We start from the raw sequence: 19592 nt of genomic DNA on the forward strand, positions 1-19592 counted from the left end.
TAACTTGCACGTCAGTCTGCGCAAAGAACCCAGCGCGTGCACAGTAAAACTCAAAATTAAACTATTCCATAGATTTTTATTCCAATTCTTACACTGTTAAAACTGGGTGATGAGCCATCAATTTTGAGATTAAGTTCATTATATTTCTTTATTTCATAAAATCTCCACTTATTTTTTTTATTATTATTATTTTGTAATCGATAAAGCTACATCTGCTTCTTTCGGTAAGCTTCTAGTACAGAAGGTATATTAGAGGAAGGATCCATACTACCCACGGTTGCAAAACGTAGCATCTGCTGCCAGAAATATCCCCTACTTTATCGTGATACGCAACCATATAAGGTGTCACAAGCATAACTACACTCGCTCACACTAGCAGCATGTGGCATGCTACAGGAAGAATTGTACACAGTCACCTTGGACTGGAACGTTGCCGGTCGCGAAAAAATTCTATCTTCTTTGGTTTAGTCTGATGAAGAAGAAGATTCTTCCCACGGTTTTAAAAAGGTGACATAAGCAAATAAATACAAGGAACTTTCTTTATTCCTATTCGTGTTCAAATAATTCCCAAACAGAAAATACTAGATTCCTGCATAATGAAAAGAAAGGTTTGTGTAAACAAATCGCTTTCTAGCAGTTTCCTTACTTTATTCATAAAATATTAACAGAATATTATTTAGTTATAATTTAAAGTAATTTCTTATAGAGCAACTTCATGATATAATTAATTTATGAAACTTGACGAATAAACGCATTTTTATCAGAGTTATATTTCATAATACTAAAGATAAATATAAAGTCCAATCTATCATTTGATTCATCTCTTTTCACTGAATTATACCGGTTTCCACTCCTCATCAGTTACCCTGAACAGCGACAAACCGAAGTAATGAGACCAAGCTTCTTATAACGGTAGAGCATTTATCACATATATATTTCTCCAAAATATATATATGAACATAGGTTCACTGTAGTGGATAAAACACAACTCATAACATCATACATGTAATTTATTTCACAATATCCAGTTAAATAAATAACAATTAATTTGATTTATTTTTGTAATTCACAAATTGTACAATAAATGAGCAAGTGCAGTGTCTTATGATTTAAAAAATATTTTATACATACTAAATATACCGAAAACTGGATTCGTGTAAGTTATAGGATTAAACCTATTTATTTCATTTGACGGTTCTGTCAGTCATTTTTATTAGTACAATTTGCCCCATGATATATAGCATAATTCTATAGTATCTTTTATTGTGTAATACACTTTTATTCACATAATCTTGTGTTTTTTAGATTAAACGCAAGTTATATACTTGATAAGTTTAAACTTTTGAAACTGAATACTTCGTTGTGATGACTTTCATAGGGGAGTTCAAATATAGAATAACAAGTAATATATCAAAAATTGTATTTTCTTCGTAAACAAAACTTGATTATATTAGTGCAAACAGCATAATCACGTGACTAATTCTTACCATATCACTTTTCAAATGTATCACGATTCCAAATTAGAACATATGGTCTACTAAAATTTACGCACGTAATTACTTCAAGAGAAATAAACATATATCAATCAATACAATACTTTGATTTATCGTCTCTATAATAAGTTCTGCTGACAGTTTTACGTATTTCAGTATTAAGTCAAAATAAATATACTGCACATATGTGTACAACTTAAAAGGACGCTAGAGACCGAAATGATTATTTACGTGGGCTGTATTTGATGCATCGTTAAAAATAAAATAACTGGATGAAATGTGCGCAGAAGATTCCAGAAACGGAAACGAGGGAAAACAGTTTATACGTTTCTACTAGCTAGCGTAACGTGATGATAAAATTGTAAAATCTGCCATGTTTTCTGTACACTTAATATTTGGTTGACCTATTAAGATCACACACCTTAAAATTTGCAAATGTGGGAAATATTATAGTAAAATGTAAAACAATGGTCCAATTTCTGTATTTTATGGTATTTTTTATGTAGTTCTTATATCGAAAATGGCAATTTTATACGCACGCCGATTCACTGTGTATACAATTTCTACTAAAAATATATAAGCTATATCAAAAAGATGGCCTTTTAAGTAATTGTAAGTGACAGAAAATTTCACGCAGAGTTATTAATAATTTATCATTTCTTTTTGATGCTTTGATGTTCTCAAAAAATGCCAGCAAAATAAATTCTAACTTCACAAATGCAATAATTGATTAAATTCTTTGCAATAAAAAGTCTCATAACATACAATCAGACAGTATTTTACAGCCACTAATTTTTTCGACTTTTTAACAAAATATTTCATGCTATGTTGATCATACTTGACATTAAGGGTTATTACTCTTTTGCTAAAGAACATAGGAACGAATGTAATTAATATTTTAAAGTTATTATTGGAAAACTTAGCAAAATATACTGTGTTTCACTTATCACACATTTTCATGTGAGATGAAAAAGGCTAAAAATAAATAAACTGAACCATACGTCTATTAATGATTTTTCAAAATTTATTGAAGTTTTCTGCGGAAAATGTAGTGTTTTCAGTTTGAACAACACCTTACGCTACACAGGGACTAGATGACAAATTCAGGTACTTCACAGTTCAGGCATAATTTGGAATGATAGTGTTTTAGCATAGTGATTTATTGTATAGCAGATAACATAACATTTGAGCTTTTACATGGCCAGTTAACCTGCTCAAAGATTTATAATCACTAGCCTGGATTAATTTGAGATTTAGTCTCAACACTTCTGATTATCAACATATTCTCTGCAAACTATTTGAAGAATATATGTTTCTAACACTTCTGATAGTAAGTTATCTAAATTCAACACTGAGTTGGTCGTGGCCCAATGGTTAACATGCCAAGCTACAAACAGTAAGGCTTAAGGTTAAGAGTGGCCGTGTAGGCGGTGGTTGGGTACTAGTGATTAGTTGCTTTCTGTCTAGTCAGCAGTTTTAAAAATTTAGGGACAACCAAGTCTGTTAATAACTTTCTTCTAAACCAAAATGGTATTTCTTGATACATATTTGTGCATATTTACACAACTATCAATAAATAAATACAAACCTACTCCAAATGAACACCACTTTATTAAATACACAAGTAGTGCCTATTTAAATATTTAAGAAAACAGAAACACGATTACACATCATACTTAGAAGATCTAAATATGGTCCTGTATGACTACATCCCCAATTTTGGCGAATAAATTGAATGATATTGTTCATAGAAGTTGTTTGCTTAGGACAGGACAGGACAGTGGCTTCTGTGATGCTAACTGGTGGCGATATTGTCCGGAGTGAGAAGAGTGGCTTCAATCTATTTACCCTCACTGTGGCTCATGCTACGGGGTTAACTTTTGATGGTATTGGGATACACCTACACCTTTCCTTGGATCATTCTCAACACTGTACCTCACATCACGATGAGTCTGTTATGTTCTATTAGGGCACCAGGCCTTAAAGACACTATTCCATTCAGTCGTAATTGGAACTGATGTATCACTTTATTCACTATTGCAAGTAACCTGGCAGTTTCTCGCTGACTTTGATTGTCCTCCCATTACTTAAATATGACACCATGAAAATACAGTTAATTTACGAGCTATATATATATATGAGGGTTATTTGCATATGGCATTAAGGTGATAATCGATTGGTATTCTCAGGGTGTCTATTTACTAATTTATAGACTATGTATATATAAATCCCACGGTGTGTCAGCGGTAAGTTTATGGACGTACAACTCCAAAATCCGGGTTCGATTCTCCGCGGTAGCCATAGCTCATTGAGTGGCTTTGCGCTAGAACAAACAATAATTTCCTTGTAACATGCATTGCTTTTCACTTTTAAATTTGATTTGCGATCTCAACGTAAGAATGTAGTTTCGAGATTACAAGATCAGGGAAAAACTGCATAAGAACAAATATTCTGCCCATGAAGGTCACCCCAAATCTGCAAACTAAACACGAACTCATTTCAAAATAACTTTTATATGGCTGACTGGTAGCTTACTCTAATTACCAGACGTATTTTAATGTTTCACTCCTTCAAATCAAGGAAGGTTAAATAAAGTATGTTCTACAATTGTTACTACCCCTTCCCTTCCCCCACTAAAAAAGTTTTTTTTTTTATTGTTTAAAGAATCATATTGCATGTGACATCTGTATGTATATACCCCGTGTCGTTGTTTTTGTGGATCGAAACTTAGTATGGCCAATGATCCTAGGTTATTTTACGTACACTTCGAAAAAGAACTCTGTAGTTCTGTCAAAAGTTCGAAATTTCTCGTGACTTCTACGACAAATCTATCATGAAGCAAAGCTAGCATACATATTTTCATTTGTCAATTTAAGAAAACCCATTAATCAAACGTTTTCAGAAGATAGGATTTTATATATTATATATACATGTATATATATATATATATACATATATATATATATTAGTATAGTTTCTATTATACTTTACTTATTTTCTCCACATTGTCGATATTTTCTGAATAATTCGGAAAATACACCCACTATTTACTGAAAATACAACTTGCAGCAATACAAAGTAGCAGTGAGGGATTAGTAAGCTTGATCGTATTACAATCACTGTCATTGGCCACAGAAAGTCAGAGTTTTGCCTTTTGAATGGTATTTAGGGTGTTTGTTTTATAGCAAAGCCACATTGGGCTGTATGTTATGCCTACCGCGGGAAATCGAACCCCGGATTTTAGCATTGCAAGTCTGTAGACTTACCGATGTTCCATCGGGGAAACTTTTTGAATGGACTGCTTTTGCCTGTTTCGGCTCTGTACAGAGGGTTTCTTCGACGTGAAGGCCTCGGCATAAACAACGAAATGTCGGTTCGCTCTAGAAACAGGTAGGAGCAGCCCATTGAAAATACAAATCTCTGTCATGTCCACACGCTACTTAAAATATCATTGAAACAACATTACAGAAGTCAGAAAATGAAACTTTTAATTCAAAAACACTGCATGCAAGATGATACATTGTTATAGCTTGATAAAACATTTTAACCTCCTTTACTTAACAAACAATAAGAATCATAGTCCTTACAATACAAAAGTTATCCGTAAAATAAAAATACAAACCTAAAATTAAACATACAACAGTTATTATAACTACACGTGAATAATGAACTGCATGTCTATTACACAAGAAAACAAACTTGTTCCTCCAAAGTAAACACAAGGTTAAATAAAGTAGAAAACATTAGAATTATCACTGGTTTTAACAATCTTAACTGCATTTTATTTTATTTTCATAAATAAAATTATTTAATTGCGTATCTACTGTTTTATATTCTGCCTTTAAGTTGAAACAGTGTTCGTATTTCTGTATCTTTGCATTCCGATAACCATACAATTTAATAAGTACATATTGAATGTAACGCAAGAACAGTGTTAGTTCTTAAGTTTCTAACACTCCATTGGTTCTATACTTGAAACAATAGGCAAGAAAAAGGGTAAAGTCCTAAAAAATATTTGCATAAACGTATCTATTCTTTCCGTGAAGAAAATAAATTTTATACTAACTTTTTCTGCACAGATTAACAAAAGCTATTAAAATATGTTTGTTTGAAGTTCAGCACAAAGCTACACAATGGGCTATCTGTGCTCTGCCCACCACAGGTATCGAAACCCGGTTTCTAGCGTTGTAAGTTGGCAGACATACCGCTGTACTACTGGGGGGGGGGGGCGTTGAAATATGTAAAAATAATAAAAGCTAAACATTTTCGTTTCTTTCAAATTTATAGTGTCTCATTATAAATAAATGCAACAATACATTAGAAGGATAAAAAAACACTTAAAATATATGTTTATTAGAAATTATAGCTATACGGCGTTTCTAGTTATTAATAAACGTAATTATCCTAATAGAGAAGAAAAAAGCCAAGACTATTGCTATACAGGATGATTTATAATTCGCGCAACATTGTAGGAGCGTCGCCAAAATTCAAAGGTATGTGGAGGATGATACGTAAAGGTAAAATTTTTATGTTTGGCTACCAGAGTTTTCCAGGTATAGAGAGACTGGATATCTATGCTTCCTCAATAGTCATAGCAGAAGAAAAAAAAAATACGTGCTAAGAATGTCAAAGTGTACGCTTGCAAAGCACACAGAGCTAATTTTGCTGCGTGGCACAAACGTACGTAACAATAATGCAACAGCTAATGCTTTCCCTAGCAGGCTCCCTGACAGAATAACGATTCCAAGAAAAAACCGGAAGCTGAACAGTTGACACTACTAACGACACTCTGGTGGCCAAATAGCGCATTAAAGAATGTCTCTGTCACATATATTTTCTCTCTTCACATAACATCTTTCACGATCTTTTTAGTTTTCACGATACTCTGACAATATTGTGCGAATTATGAGTCACCCTGTATATATCAGGGTAAAAATGTTTTAGGTACCTTTTGACACTATGTTAAAGAACGCGAACTTTATAAGCTAGATCAGTATTCTAAAACCTCAAAACATTACTTTTGATACTAAAGTCCAATTCGCAGTTGATTTTGTTAATTATGTACTTTTCAAAATATAAGCAAGATAAAAACAAATTATGAAATGTAGAGTGCGCATAAATGATAAATGAATACCGAATGAGTAGAATGGACCTATTCTAGAGAACATTAATATCATGACAAAAGCATTGACAGATTAGTTGTAAATCTCAAGTTATTCTGAAAATAATGGTATCATTTTATTTAAAATTAGTATTCAAAAATACTTTACAGTTATTGAAGACATTATTAATTTCCTACATACGTCATAAGAAAATGTGTTTTATAAACGATAGAATTCTTCAATTTTTAATGTTGTTTACTATTAAGTAAGTATTTCGATATAAATTTAAACAAGCAGTTATTTTATTTCGAAGTGTTAAACACCAAAAAGTGGGCTATCAGTTTATATTCCTTCGCCTGCTTTCAACATTTGACGTCGCAGCGTTGGATGTTTTTTACTGTATATAAGTAGCATTTCAGAAACTTGGCTGCTATAGTTCGTAATGAACTAATTATGAAGAATGTCGGAAAAAACATTCGAGGTCGAACGTGATTTTCAAGCATTTTTATTTAACTGAAAGATTCGAATTTTGGATAACAAAGGAAGTACAGCCAGTCTTTAAAAAATCAAATAAAAGTTAAAACTTACCTCTCAAAGAGCTGGCATTTTATCTTCTTTTTATTGTGTTACTAATTCTATTAAAGTTACTTACGTACTCATTCAAAACAAATGTTATTATTTTCATAACTAGTTTCAGAAAATAGAACTGATAAACGTGGTGTGGTCATTAGTCCGTAGCTATATCTATTATTTGCGAAATATACGTTATTATCCAAGTTTTGCAATTAATGTTCATAAAGCACTGTGATTTAAACTAATAATATCTATAAGACTGTTAGAGAAAGTTATTAATCTTCCTTTGTATTTTGGGTAATACTTAAAGCTTTATTGGCAGCATTAAATTTAGACCAGTAATCTAAGTTTAAAAATAATACTTAGAAACATCTGACAAAAGCATATGGTAAGACATGAAAGTAAAACTGAAATTGAACACAGCTGTGTTAAAAACTGTATTAAATATTTTGAAATTCAAACTTTTACCAAACACAGTGACAGAATCGAGCCATGACAACAATATACTTAAACTATATAAATTGGGTTTGTATTTATTGCACGAAAAACGTATTGTTTGTTTGGTTTTGTTAAGCGCGAAGTTGCGCATTGGGCTATCTATGTTATGCCCACTACCCGATATTTAGCATTGTTAGCCCTCAGAATTACCGCTGAGCCACTGGAGGGCCGAACTATGTACTTAAGTTGTTACTACTAAATAGAGTGAAACATTTACTCACATTTATGCTTAAGTTACGAAGTCGGTGTTAATAAGACACTTATGGAAATTTAATAAATTCATTTTTTATTCTTTGAAACTTTTAGAACACGAATGTTAAGAAAGGAAGAGATCTATGTTGAATCACTTTTAAATAATGTTTAAAGAAAACTGATTATATGTCATTAACGATGAACGATATTATATCTTAAATATTTACATTACATAAGAATAATAATATATCTTCAAACACTTAAATACAATTCATTCATCAGCTAATCATTAAAATTAACAAGCAGAACTCTCTGTCTCGAGGTTTTCCTTTTCAAAAAAATCACAAAGCAGCCCTTTTCCGGCATCTTCCAGCAGCATATCCTGAAATATAAAGCATTCGCATAAAAATCGTACATTAACATTTCATAAGAGTTTCAGTTAAAACCTTATTCAGCCTTTGGACCAATAAATTTGGGCCTAAAACAAAATTATACTGTATAAAATACAAGATATACATTTTAGGGATTAAGGTGAAAGTTATGTACTTATTATTAAGATAAAAAAATCAGTACAGCATTTATATATTTTCTTTCAAGCATTTTCAGAATTCCATTTATTCTCCCAATTACACTGTTCAGTTTATAGTTTTACCAATGAAGAAACTACTTTTGCTCTTTTATCGATCAGATCTAATGTGAGGGGTAAAACAACTTTAATGAAAGAGTTTTGATCTCCGCCAAATATATAGACAATCCTATTCATTCTAGTCATTTCCCGGGCATTTTCAATTTTACCCCAAAACTATTCTACGATTAGAAATCCTTGAGAAGATCAGTAAAACAAACAATTTCTAGCACTATTTCGATCGTACCAATTAGCTCGCCCTAATATGTAATGTAAAATCAACCTCCAAGACCAACAACCTAATACCCTTTTCTATTAATGTCAACAAAATAGTTTCCAAAATTGCAGACACGTCAACTAAGTTTCTCAGTTCTTTGTTTCCATCGACTATCGTCTTTCAGAATTTGCAATGTGATTTTTATATAGCTTCTTTCATTTAGTTATAGTCACTCAAACTTCTTTTTATACCAGCTACTGTAGCAATCTAGTCTCCTACTACATGTTCTAATGTTAACACCTTAACGGGCATCGATTCCTATTTTGGATTTCATTCTTGTTTCTGATTCTATTAAATTCTGATTCTGATTAAATTTTTGTTATGTTCTATATTTACGAGTTGATTGTTGTTTTCACTCTTCTCTTTATTTAATAACATACGTTTCATAATATTAGAAAAGGTCAGTTTTTGCCTCGAGCATCCTTAGGCCGCACCTGACTGACACGAATTTGTTCACTCTTCAATGAAAAGACCAAACTTATATTGTCCACTCTTACATGTTATTTAATTGTAGTCTATGAAAACTTCAAATCACGTACAATTAGTTTTATTTATGATTCTGACTATTCTAAAATCGTACAAAATACCATGAAATCTGGTCGTATTGTGTCAGTGCATTTTACTTGTAAGTTTAAAAATAATTTTGATTTTAAGAATCATATTGCATTCTGATGAATATTGTTGAAAAAATATCACGGAGTTTTAGTATTAATATTATTATTTTTCAAAGATCTTTTTCTTTAACATCTAAAATTCTCAGGGTATATGCTTCTGAGTGTATTACTAATTTATACCCAGATAACCTCACAAAATAACTTCAAATTTTGCTTACAAATATCATGAAAATATTAACCTTTGTTGTCACAAGCCTCGATGTCAAATAACTTAAATTATTTAGTGAGCAATAATGAAGTGGTTTCAAACACTGTTTTCGTACTTTTGTAGAAGCACTTTCCAAGAGTAACATATTTGATTTTAAAATTTGTAATTTTATTATATCTTTGAAGTACTATTTTAGCGTATTTTTGAATAATATTCATAACCGAAAATGGCTTTAGTTAACCGTATGATTTATATTTACTGTATTGTTAATACTGTTTATAACCTAAAACATAATAACTTTGGAAAAATATCGTTTTTAAATGTCAGTATGAAGGATACTTTTTTGATTTTCCTAAACCTTTCCTATTTTTAGTGATTCGTTTAGTTTTAATTAGAGAAGATAAAAGTTCTGCTTTGGAAGCCTTCATTTCCAGTTGGTTTTTTATGTCTTATGATCAAAGTTTACAATATAAATTTATCAGTTTTTTTTAATTGTCTCCAGATAAAAAAAAATAGAAGTAAGATATTTAGTGGTCAAATTCAACCAAAAAGTAAAATGTTTTGGGTACAACAATTAATTACTTTTTATATAATATCAGTACACAAACTGTTTAAATAAAATTATTTGTGCATCACAAGTGATATTGGTCTTCTTTATATGTCAACAGCAAGATTTATTGTAAAATCGTTTATTTGTTAATCTGAAGCGATTTTCTTAGTGAATACAAAGGGGGTTTTAAAAATTTACAAACATCCTACCATGAGCATTTTCTAAGACATTTTAAGAATGTTATTATATATCTTAGAATTATATTACCTCCTTGACAGCCAAGTTGGATATTTTTATAGGGAATAGTTCTTCACAGCTCGATGGTAAAGAGAAGACACCCTCTTCCTCCTTTTCATCGTAACAAAAATTTTCATCTGTCCAAACTTGTGTCTGTTTTGAAGTAGTGTCTTCTTTATACGTTTTCTCTGTGGAAATGTTTCTATAGTTGGCTTCTTTCAATCTAGTTACAGAATTATGCATATAACTGTTCTGACACTTTTCACCTTCATTGTCTGTCGTAGATACTACAGAAAGTTCTTGTTCTGAAGAAACTAAGTAATTTGGTGTTACTGGTGGAGTGTTTACAGAATGCGACAATTTATTCTGGTGTTCTAGATAACCGTCTTCATCGAGAAATGGGGATAAAGAATCACGAGCTTCTTCAGAGCATGAATAAATATATTCTTTTGATGGTAATGACAATTGATGGGACTTGGTCGTAAAAGTACTTTTGTAGTCGTTTTCAGAATATTTTCCCCTTTGAACAGTTGTGAAAGTTGAATGAATCTTTTTGTTTCTTGTTATTCTTTCATTAGAACTGCACGTTTGTTTCGAAGTTAGTGTAGCTTTCGGTGTCCCCTTTTCTCTTTTTTTATTCATTCCTTTCAATGGTTGATTTTCATTCAATACAGCGTAATATTTTTTATCTGATGAAGAACAGTCACCACTGTCTTCACTAAGTAGGGCATTTTCCTCAAATTCAACAGAAAAAATATACATATCAGTCAATAAAAGCTTAATCTATGCTATCTTTCATTATGTTTTAACTTAGTTTCTACATGAAAAGTACTTTACTGTTGCTCTAATTAATTAACTTCAGTATACAAATATGAGAAACTTGAACATCTGACAAAAGACAATACATTTTAGATTCTTACTGCGAATAGAAAAATGATAAATTCTGTCAATGATTATTCATGTAAATTACACCACTGCTATTTCATTGATGCATTTTAAACAAAATTGAGTATTGTGGTTCAGTTGGCCAGCTGAGTTCTGATACTGATAAAAGTATCCAAACAGTAGTGACTTGTAATAAATGAAATGTAGAAAAAATTTTATTAAACGAATACTTCTCTTTATTTGAACCATTATTTTATTATTTTTGTAAGCACACATATCAAATGTTTTTACCTCTTTTACTTAAATAAGAATTTTTAAAAGATTTCGTTTATCTAGTTTGTATGCAGTTTTAGCATGTTATGCAAACATTTGGTAATAATATGCTTAAATACATTAGACCTAGCAAGAATTACAACAGTCATATTGGCTATTTCGACAAAGTTTAGAGCCAGCACATTATGACCTTGTTGTATACCAGTCTACAGGGCCATAAGGCGTCGTAGAGACATCATGCAATTAAAAAATACGTTCTCATTAGCTTGTTCGGCAACGTGTTGAACCAAAATTCTATGCTTGCTATATACATATACTATTATAGGCAGAATTATAGAATTACCATAATTCATATATAAAACATACTATCATAGATATAAATTCAACTATGACAAATTGACTAAAAGGAAAGGCTTACTTGTTCATATCCAAATTGTACTAAAATAGGGCACCAATATTTAACTTCACCATACCCTAAAATAAAATCTACGCTCATTTATTAATAATAATTTTGTTGTTAGCTAATAAATATTCGTGAACTTTTTATGTTTTGTAGTTTCATATTACTATGAATGTTTTCAAAGGGAAAAATGTACGGCTCAATTGGATTGTTGTCCATATTTAACCAGTTCGAAGACAGAGTATAATTGTTACTGATAACACCTTAGCTACAAGAGGTAAAAAAAAAAAACACTTATCAAATAATGTTATTCATCACTGCTCATTTAACTGGTATACAAATTAGGCATTTCATGATCACTCATGGGATTTGAAATCCAAATGACTGGTAAGCTAGCCTATACTACTAAATTAACAATTAGTATAGGTGGTTTGTTTACATTTTTATAATTCATGACATTTCACTTCTATTGATGGAGTATGGTTACCACGAAAAGCAAGGCCAGCCAGGCACTGATGTTACATACTTAAAATCAGTGTTGATAGAGTTCTGAGATATTCTGTATCGCTCCTATGGAAGAACTACTTTCAGAGCATCTTTACAGTAAGTCATTTGGTAAGATGTGACGTGTCCTTTACACGCCTGACGAAACTGAAATTTGTTAAGCGTGCAAGCCATTCCATTCGATGTATCAAAGAATGTAGTTGTCCAGTGAGGAACAACAAGACACATATTTGTCCATCTAATTCTAAACCAAAGTAAAACTGTTAACAAGCTCAAAATCAGTCCTTATCATTCATACAATTCTCAAGCTTTCTCTTAAACTCACTTAAGTTTACTGCCTCTACAACACCCGAAGGCAACCCATTCCAAAGGTCAATTACCCTGTTAGAAAAATAAAACTGTCTTAGCTGAAGATGACTCCCACCTTGCCAAAATTTATGTGTGTGTCCCCTGGTCCTACTATTCTCACTGTTAAGTATGAAGAAAGATGATACATCAACACTATCAATTCCCTTTACAATCTTAAACACCACAATGGGTGTTACATAATGCAACAACTAGAGGGTAACAGAGAGTGTCCTGCACATGTAAAACCATATTTTCTGGTCACATTCATGCCTAGATGTTGAACAATGGTGTAGAAATTTAACACATGTACTATCCAGACGAAAAACCAGCTGCATCAGGAAAAATTACATAATACAACGTTCTGGGACAACATGAGACCTATTGGTCCATCTCGGCTGTTCCATATTCTAAACTAAACTAAAACTATTAACAAATAAATTTTAAAAAATCTTAAATCCAGCCCTTATCATTCATATACTTATCAAGCTTTCTCTTAAACTAACTTAAATTTACTGCCTCTACAACATCCAAAGGCAATCCATTCCAAAAGCCAACCACCCTGTTAAAAAAATAAAACTGTCCTAGCTGAAGATGACTCCTAACTTGCCAAAATATATATTTCTGTCCCCTGGTTCTAATATTCTCACTGTTAAGTATGAAAAAAGATGATACACCACTATTATCAATTCCCTTTACAATCTTCAACACTTCAATCAGATCCCCTCTAACTCTTCTTTTTTCAAGAAAAAACAATTTGAGAGATTTCAACATCTCCTCGTATGACAACCCCTCCATCCCAAACATCATTCTAGTAACCCTCCTCTGAAACATTTCTAACAATTTCGGGTTCTTCCTAAGGTAAGTAGCCCAAGACTAAACACAATACTCTAAATGTGGCCTAACAAGTGACTTATACAGTGAAATGATAACCTCTTTAGGCTTGTAATCAGTATTTCTGTAGATACAACCTAAAATCCTTTTTGCCCTACCACTGGCAAAACCACACTGCTTGGATGACTTAAGAGACTGATCAACCACTACTCCAAGATCCGTTTCTTTCATGACACTGTTAAGGTTAATCCAATCAAAATTATACTTATTATTCAAATTATGATAACCCACCTGCATTATCTTACATTTATTATAATTAAAACCCATTTGCCATTTATTTGCCCAACTCACTAAATCATTTTGTAAAGTAGCAGCATCCTCTTCATAGCCAACAACACCCAAGCCTTAATATCATCAGCAAATTGAAGTAATTTATTGACCATTCCTTTACTTATGTCATTGATGTAAATCAAAAGAAACAAAGGTCCTAAGACTGAGCTCTGAGGTACCCCACTTGTGACTTTAATCCAGTTTGACTGAATTCCATATATAACAACCCACTGCTTTCTTCCATACAATTAGCTAACGTATCCCCCCACAACTATACAGATAATTTTTTAAAAGCCTTTTATATGGCACCTTGTCAAATGCTTTCTGAAAATCCAGATACATTAAATCTACAAACTTACCTTCACCTACAAAAGCAGTAGCCTTTTCAAAGAATATCGAAAGATTTGTAAGGCAAGATTTTTCCTTAGTGAAACCATGTTCACCATCCAATAAAATTCTACACTTTGTTAAATGACTTTTTAAAGCATCTTTTACCAGACTTTCCAAAACTTTTCCTACAACTGATGTAAAACTAATAAGCCTATAATTATTGGGTCAATTTTTATCACCTCCCTTCAAAAGAGGAGAAATATTAACCACCTTCCAATCCTTAACCTCCTTCAAAGCTTTTGGGAAAATATCATCTGGCCCAGGAACCTTATCGTTCTTTAAATTTCTCACATTTTTCTTTATAGGCTCAGAATTAATGTGATATTTTTTATCTTGTTTCTGTCTATCAACTGTTCAAGGTGGGGAATATTGCTTAAATCTTAATTAGTAAAAATTGAAGAAAAAGGAGAATTTCATAACCCAGCCATCTCATAATCATCAGATACGAGCCTTCATTTATCATCCCTCTAAAGTCCAACCCCATCCTAACATTTTGTATACCTTCATGTATTTAAAGAAATCCTTGCTGTTAATTTTTACATTTTCAGCCGACTTTTTTTCGTGCTTCTTTTTTGATGTCCTAACTTCCTGTTTGACCAACTTTTCTTGATCTTCTATAATCTTCTAAATCTCCCATCATACCAGTCAATTTAACTTTCTTACATTTGTGGTGCTTTTCTCTAATTTTATCCCTTGCGCCCTTTTGAAAGCTAACCTATTTTACTTGCAGCGATCATTTTCTTTGTATAAGAAATATGTAAGAAATATTGTATCATGAATATTTAAAAAAATTATCTTTAAAATTTCCACATTTGGTTAGTTTCTCCAAATAACTCAAATAATTTTTGTCGCATCTCTTCAAAATTTACTTTTTTGAAACGTGTAAACAAAATATCACTATTCCTAATGTCTATATGCAGCAAAACATCGAACCTAACAGAGCAATGATCACTTGCACCCAGATGCAACCACTTCTATATTAGAAATTAAAAATAAATCTAAAATAACATTGTTTCTAGTAGGTTTCTTGACCAATTACTGAAGAAAACCATCTTGAACAGTTTTTAAAAACCTTTGTCCTTCATGGCTTGACTCTAGCATTTTCCAATCTATGTGCATGAAATCAAAAATCACCCATAATTATGACATTATTAACAGCTGAAATCTTAATCTCATTGTAAAGTTTCTCGTTAATTTCCTCAGTACCATCTGGTGGTATGTAACAGATCCCCACTAAAAACCTTTTCCCTTTATATCCGCTAATAGAAACCCAAATGGATTCAATCTCCTTGCTATTCTCTTTGATATTCTCAATTTCGACAGAATGTAACTCACATTTTATATGTATATAAAACCACTCCTCCCCTCTCTTTAGTAATCTATCCAAATTAAATAACCTAAAACCCTGAAATTTCTGTCATCAAAATCATCTACATTTAACTATGTTTCAGTTATTCCTATTATATAGAAATCCTCCATTCCAGCACTCTAAGTCATCTATTTTATTTCTTATACTTCTTGCATTACAATAGTAACAATTAAGCCTACCTTTTGCCAGTCCCTACCCTATTTAAGTGCAAACCATCCATTCCGGAAAGCTCCCTTCTCCTATTATACTGATCCCACAAGTCTAACCAGACAATCTACTCATCCTTACATATTAACCTAAGACTAGCTAGCATTAAGCCCAAGTGACCTGCTTGCAATTTCTTTCCCACAAATAATTTTCGGTAGTATACCTGACACAATTAAGTTATGTCCCTTTTCTTTAAATGTCTTTATCAACCCCTTGTACTTATCAATTAGTTTCTCTGATCTAACTTTCCCTACATTATTAGCTCCTACTGCCAGTTGTATCCTCCACCCGTGCCCCTGGGTAGAATAATCTCATTATTTCTCCCTATTTACCCCACAGACTATCTTACCTACACACTTTGTCAAAGAATCACCTATCATTGTAACCTCTTTAAGTTGATCATTCACATCCTATTCTGTCCGTTTTGTTTCCCTTCCCTCCAATAGTTACTCATCTGCACAAGCCAAGGGCTGAAATCTGTTGCTCAATAGAACATACTCATTACAGTTAAATCCACTACTTTTAGCCCTAACAGTACTGTTTCTAACTTCATAAATGTCATTGTTAGCTAATGTATTCCTTGCATGTAAAAGCTTAGGTTTCTCGTGAAATCCCCACAGTTTAAACTTCTCTTAATATACTGCCTTTACTTTAATTAGGATAGCCTCCAACCAGCAGACTCTACAAACAAATCGCACATCTTCACTGCTAACTTCCTTAAAAGTTCCTACCAGTCCCAAGTAAAACCCACTCATTGCACCTAACAAAGTGTGAACGCTTAACTCCTACTTACATGGGATTTAGTCCAAAGATACCAAGCAGTGGTATAGACAGTTTTCGATTTCACTGTGTTTTCACGATTTTTCTGGTGTTAAATGTGGCTATGTTGGGATTGCTTGGGGGAAACATACTGCATTCGCCCACGAATATTGGCCTCTATGACAATTTTAATCCCTTTATTTTAATTTGTTAGTAAACAATTATAGTATAAAATAAAATACATTTCATGCCGGCCTCACATCTCGTCTCTATAGAAAAAGAAAACAGCATGAGAACAGAGCAATTATCTTATCTTATCAACTTAAGAAACGTCCCACCTCCCCCCCCCAAAAAAAGGAATAATAGTGTATTAACAATAGTGACTTTTTGTTTAAAGCTGGGGTTTACCATCCCGATTTCTGATAGTGAACATTATCTAGAAGGTATATTGTTTATTTTATTGGAACGTGATTTTTTTTTGTATGAATAATGTGTCGTTTCTAAGGAAACCTTCGTCTTTGGGCCAATTATTAGGTGTTTTTTTTTCTTTTCTTTTTGCAGTTCTGCTGAGAACATTTTAAACACAATGACTCACTTCAATGTATCACTGAAACAAGTTTGTGTGAGAACACTGTAAGGTATATATATAAATATATATATAGCGCAGGCTGAATGATCAACCATTTATATTTCAAATCATATGACTTATCATCAGGTAATTGATCTGTATAACGATGATCTGGGAAATTTTGCCTTATCATATCTATAATATCATAAATGCCGATTATTTTTTAATTGTTTTGCACCGTGTATAATCGAATATGAGTTTAGCCTGATGTGTGGCATTTCATGTCATAAAATGGTCATTCTTACAATAACTTCTATAATAAATATAGTATAATATGAGGTGTTGTTTATTATGCAACTGATTTCAAAATATAACCCATTCATTTAATATATGCTGATGCTTAGACAATTAGAATGAACCAAAATACTACTTATTCATTTGTAGGTAAAAAGTGGTTGGAACACTCGACTCACAATTTGAGGGTCGAGGGTTCGAATACCGTTACCTAATGTGCTCCCTTTTTCAGCCGATGGGGACGTATAATATGATAGTTAATTCCAATATTCGTTGGTTAAAAAGTATCCCCAAATTCGGCAGTGGCACAAGCTGTCTTCCCTCTAGTCTATCACTTCAAAATTAGGGACGGGAAATACAATAAACATACAAATGCGAAAAGCAAATACAAAAAGAAAGTTGTAATTTAGTATGAGTTTAGTTCAGAACATATACTTTTTTACAACTTACCGATACATGTTCTAATGGTGATCTAGGAAATGAGTAAGTGTCTTCGGTAGGTTTTTTCAATGGAGAACATATTTGTCTCAATCTTGAAATAATGTCATACACAAAAGTGGAGCTTGCGCTTGCCTCTGCTACTGGTGGTGATATACTACAATCATTAAGTGGTGTTGATTCCTCATCAAGCAGTTCATTTATTGAGGGCAGTTTTGATGAAAAAGTATTTACTTGCTGCTCTACAAGTGCCTCTTGGTTCAATTCTGGGATTTCTTCCTTATCAATAAATTCTTCATCATTAAGTAAATCTTCGTTCACGTCTTTTCTAGTAGATTTAATTTTATCCGCACATCTCAATGAAGCCAGTACAGGCGATAAAGTAAGTTTATTTGACGTCATTACGGGTGTTAAATTACATTTTTTAAAAGGTAGTGTGTCAATGGCACCGTAAGAGCAGTCAGTTTCGACCGATTTTTCGGAAAAGGTTGTTTCAGAAATTTCAGATTCCTTATCATGTTCAAATTCTATAGGCATAAATGATTCTAACTCATTATTTTCATTTACATTATTTAAAAACGCAAGTCGACATGCTGAGGTCAGGCCAGTAGCTTCAGACGAATCTTTTAATTTTTCTTTTTTGTTATTTTTCTTTCTTTTTTTCTTCTTTTGTACATTTTCTTTCTCAAACTGCTCTGGTTTACGACGTTTCCTCTCTGGAGTTGAAAATAATTCAAAATCTGATGTTTCTGAAATGTCCACGCTGTCTGAAAAATGAGGAGAATACACACCGTATGAAGCATAATTTTTGTTTTTTGATAGCTCTGTTTCACCTCGGTTCTTTAAATTACAACTTAAAGTTTGCTCAACTAGACATAAATCATTATTTTCCTTCAGGTCGCATAATTTTTCCGGCCTCTTTGTACTAACAAAGTTACCATTTTCATGCCATATTTTCCAGTTTACATTTTCATTTGAAAGGAGATGACCATTTTTATGAACTTTCACAATGGGGAGTTTGAAATCTTTAATACCATTATTTTGTTTTCTTATAACACCAAAAACGTTCTTGTCTTTTAAACGGTTGTTTTCTCTTTTCTTTCGTTTATGTAGTACTTCTGAAGCTGAATTACAATCTTCGTCCTGAAGCTCAATTTCATTTTCAAACTCTTCAAAATCATAATTACAATAGTGATAGTCTGTTGTTTTATTTTTTGTATCATTTCTAGATTCTTTGCCCGCTGTGATCTTTTCACGTACCTTCTCTTTCTCGTCATTGTTTATAAATAAATCACACTTAACTTTATCAAAATACTCTTTCCTGCTTTCTGTTTCGTTCGATTTTTTGGATATATTTTTTTGTAAAGGCTCTAATGAATTATGAAACGATTTCTCTTCTGATGTGTTCAGCTGAATGAAACTTGCATTTCTATCATTTTGAACTACATTATTTTCACCCTCTTTTTCTTTTTCTGTTTGTGTATTTAATGCACCAAGTTTATTAGATTTCAAAACATCTTTATGATTTTTTTCAAGATCTTGTCTAGACTGGAGAACATATTCGGTATCGGAATCACTCTCAGATAAATTGTAATAACCTGTGAGTATATGTCTCTGTGTTTCTTTG

General features: G+C 32.2%; 1 protein-coding gene across 3 annotated transcripts; it reads right to left on the reverse strand.

Annotated features, from left to right (window-relative positions):
- Positions 1–8146: 8146 nt before the first annotated feature.
- Positions 8147–16412, reverse strand: LOC111086376. 3 transcript variants are annotated; one of them, XM_022388968.1, is made up of 3 exons: positions 15879–16412; positions 10400–11104; positions 8147–8240 (listed from the first exon to the last, which is right to left on the reverse strand). In XM_022388968.1, exons 2-3 carry the CDS (start codon positions 11009–11011, stop codon positions 8154–8156), a joined length of 699 nt encoding a protein of 232 aa, XP_022244676.1. In that variant the 5' UTR covers positions 11012–11104; positions 15879–16412; the 3' UTR covers positions 8147–8153. The 3 variants fall into 3 exon arrangements, with proteins under 3 accessions (XP_022244676.1, XP_022244677.1, XP_022244675.1); XM_022388969.1 differs by lacking the exon at positions 15879–16412 and adding an exon at positions 14300–14363; XM_022388967.1 differs by lacking the exon at positions 15879–16412 and adding an exon at positions 12367–12442.
- Positions 16413–19592: the final 3180 nt, after the last annotated feature.

This window comes from Limulus polyphemus, unplaced genomic scaffold (assembly GCF_000517525.1).
Source record: "Limulus polyphemus unplaced genomic scaffold, Limulus_polyphemus-2.1.2 Scaffold1053, whole genome shotgun sequence".
NCBI classification, from domain to species: Eukaryota; Metazoa; Arthropoda; class Merostomata; order Xiphosura; family Limulidae; genus Limulus; species Limulus polyphemus.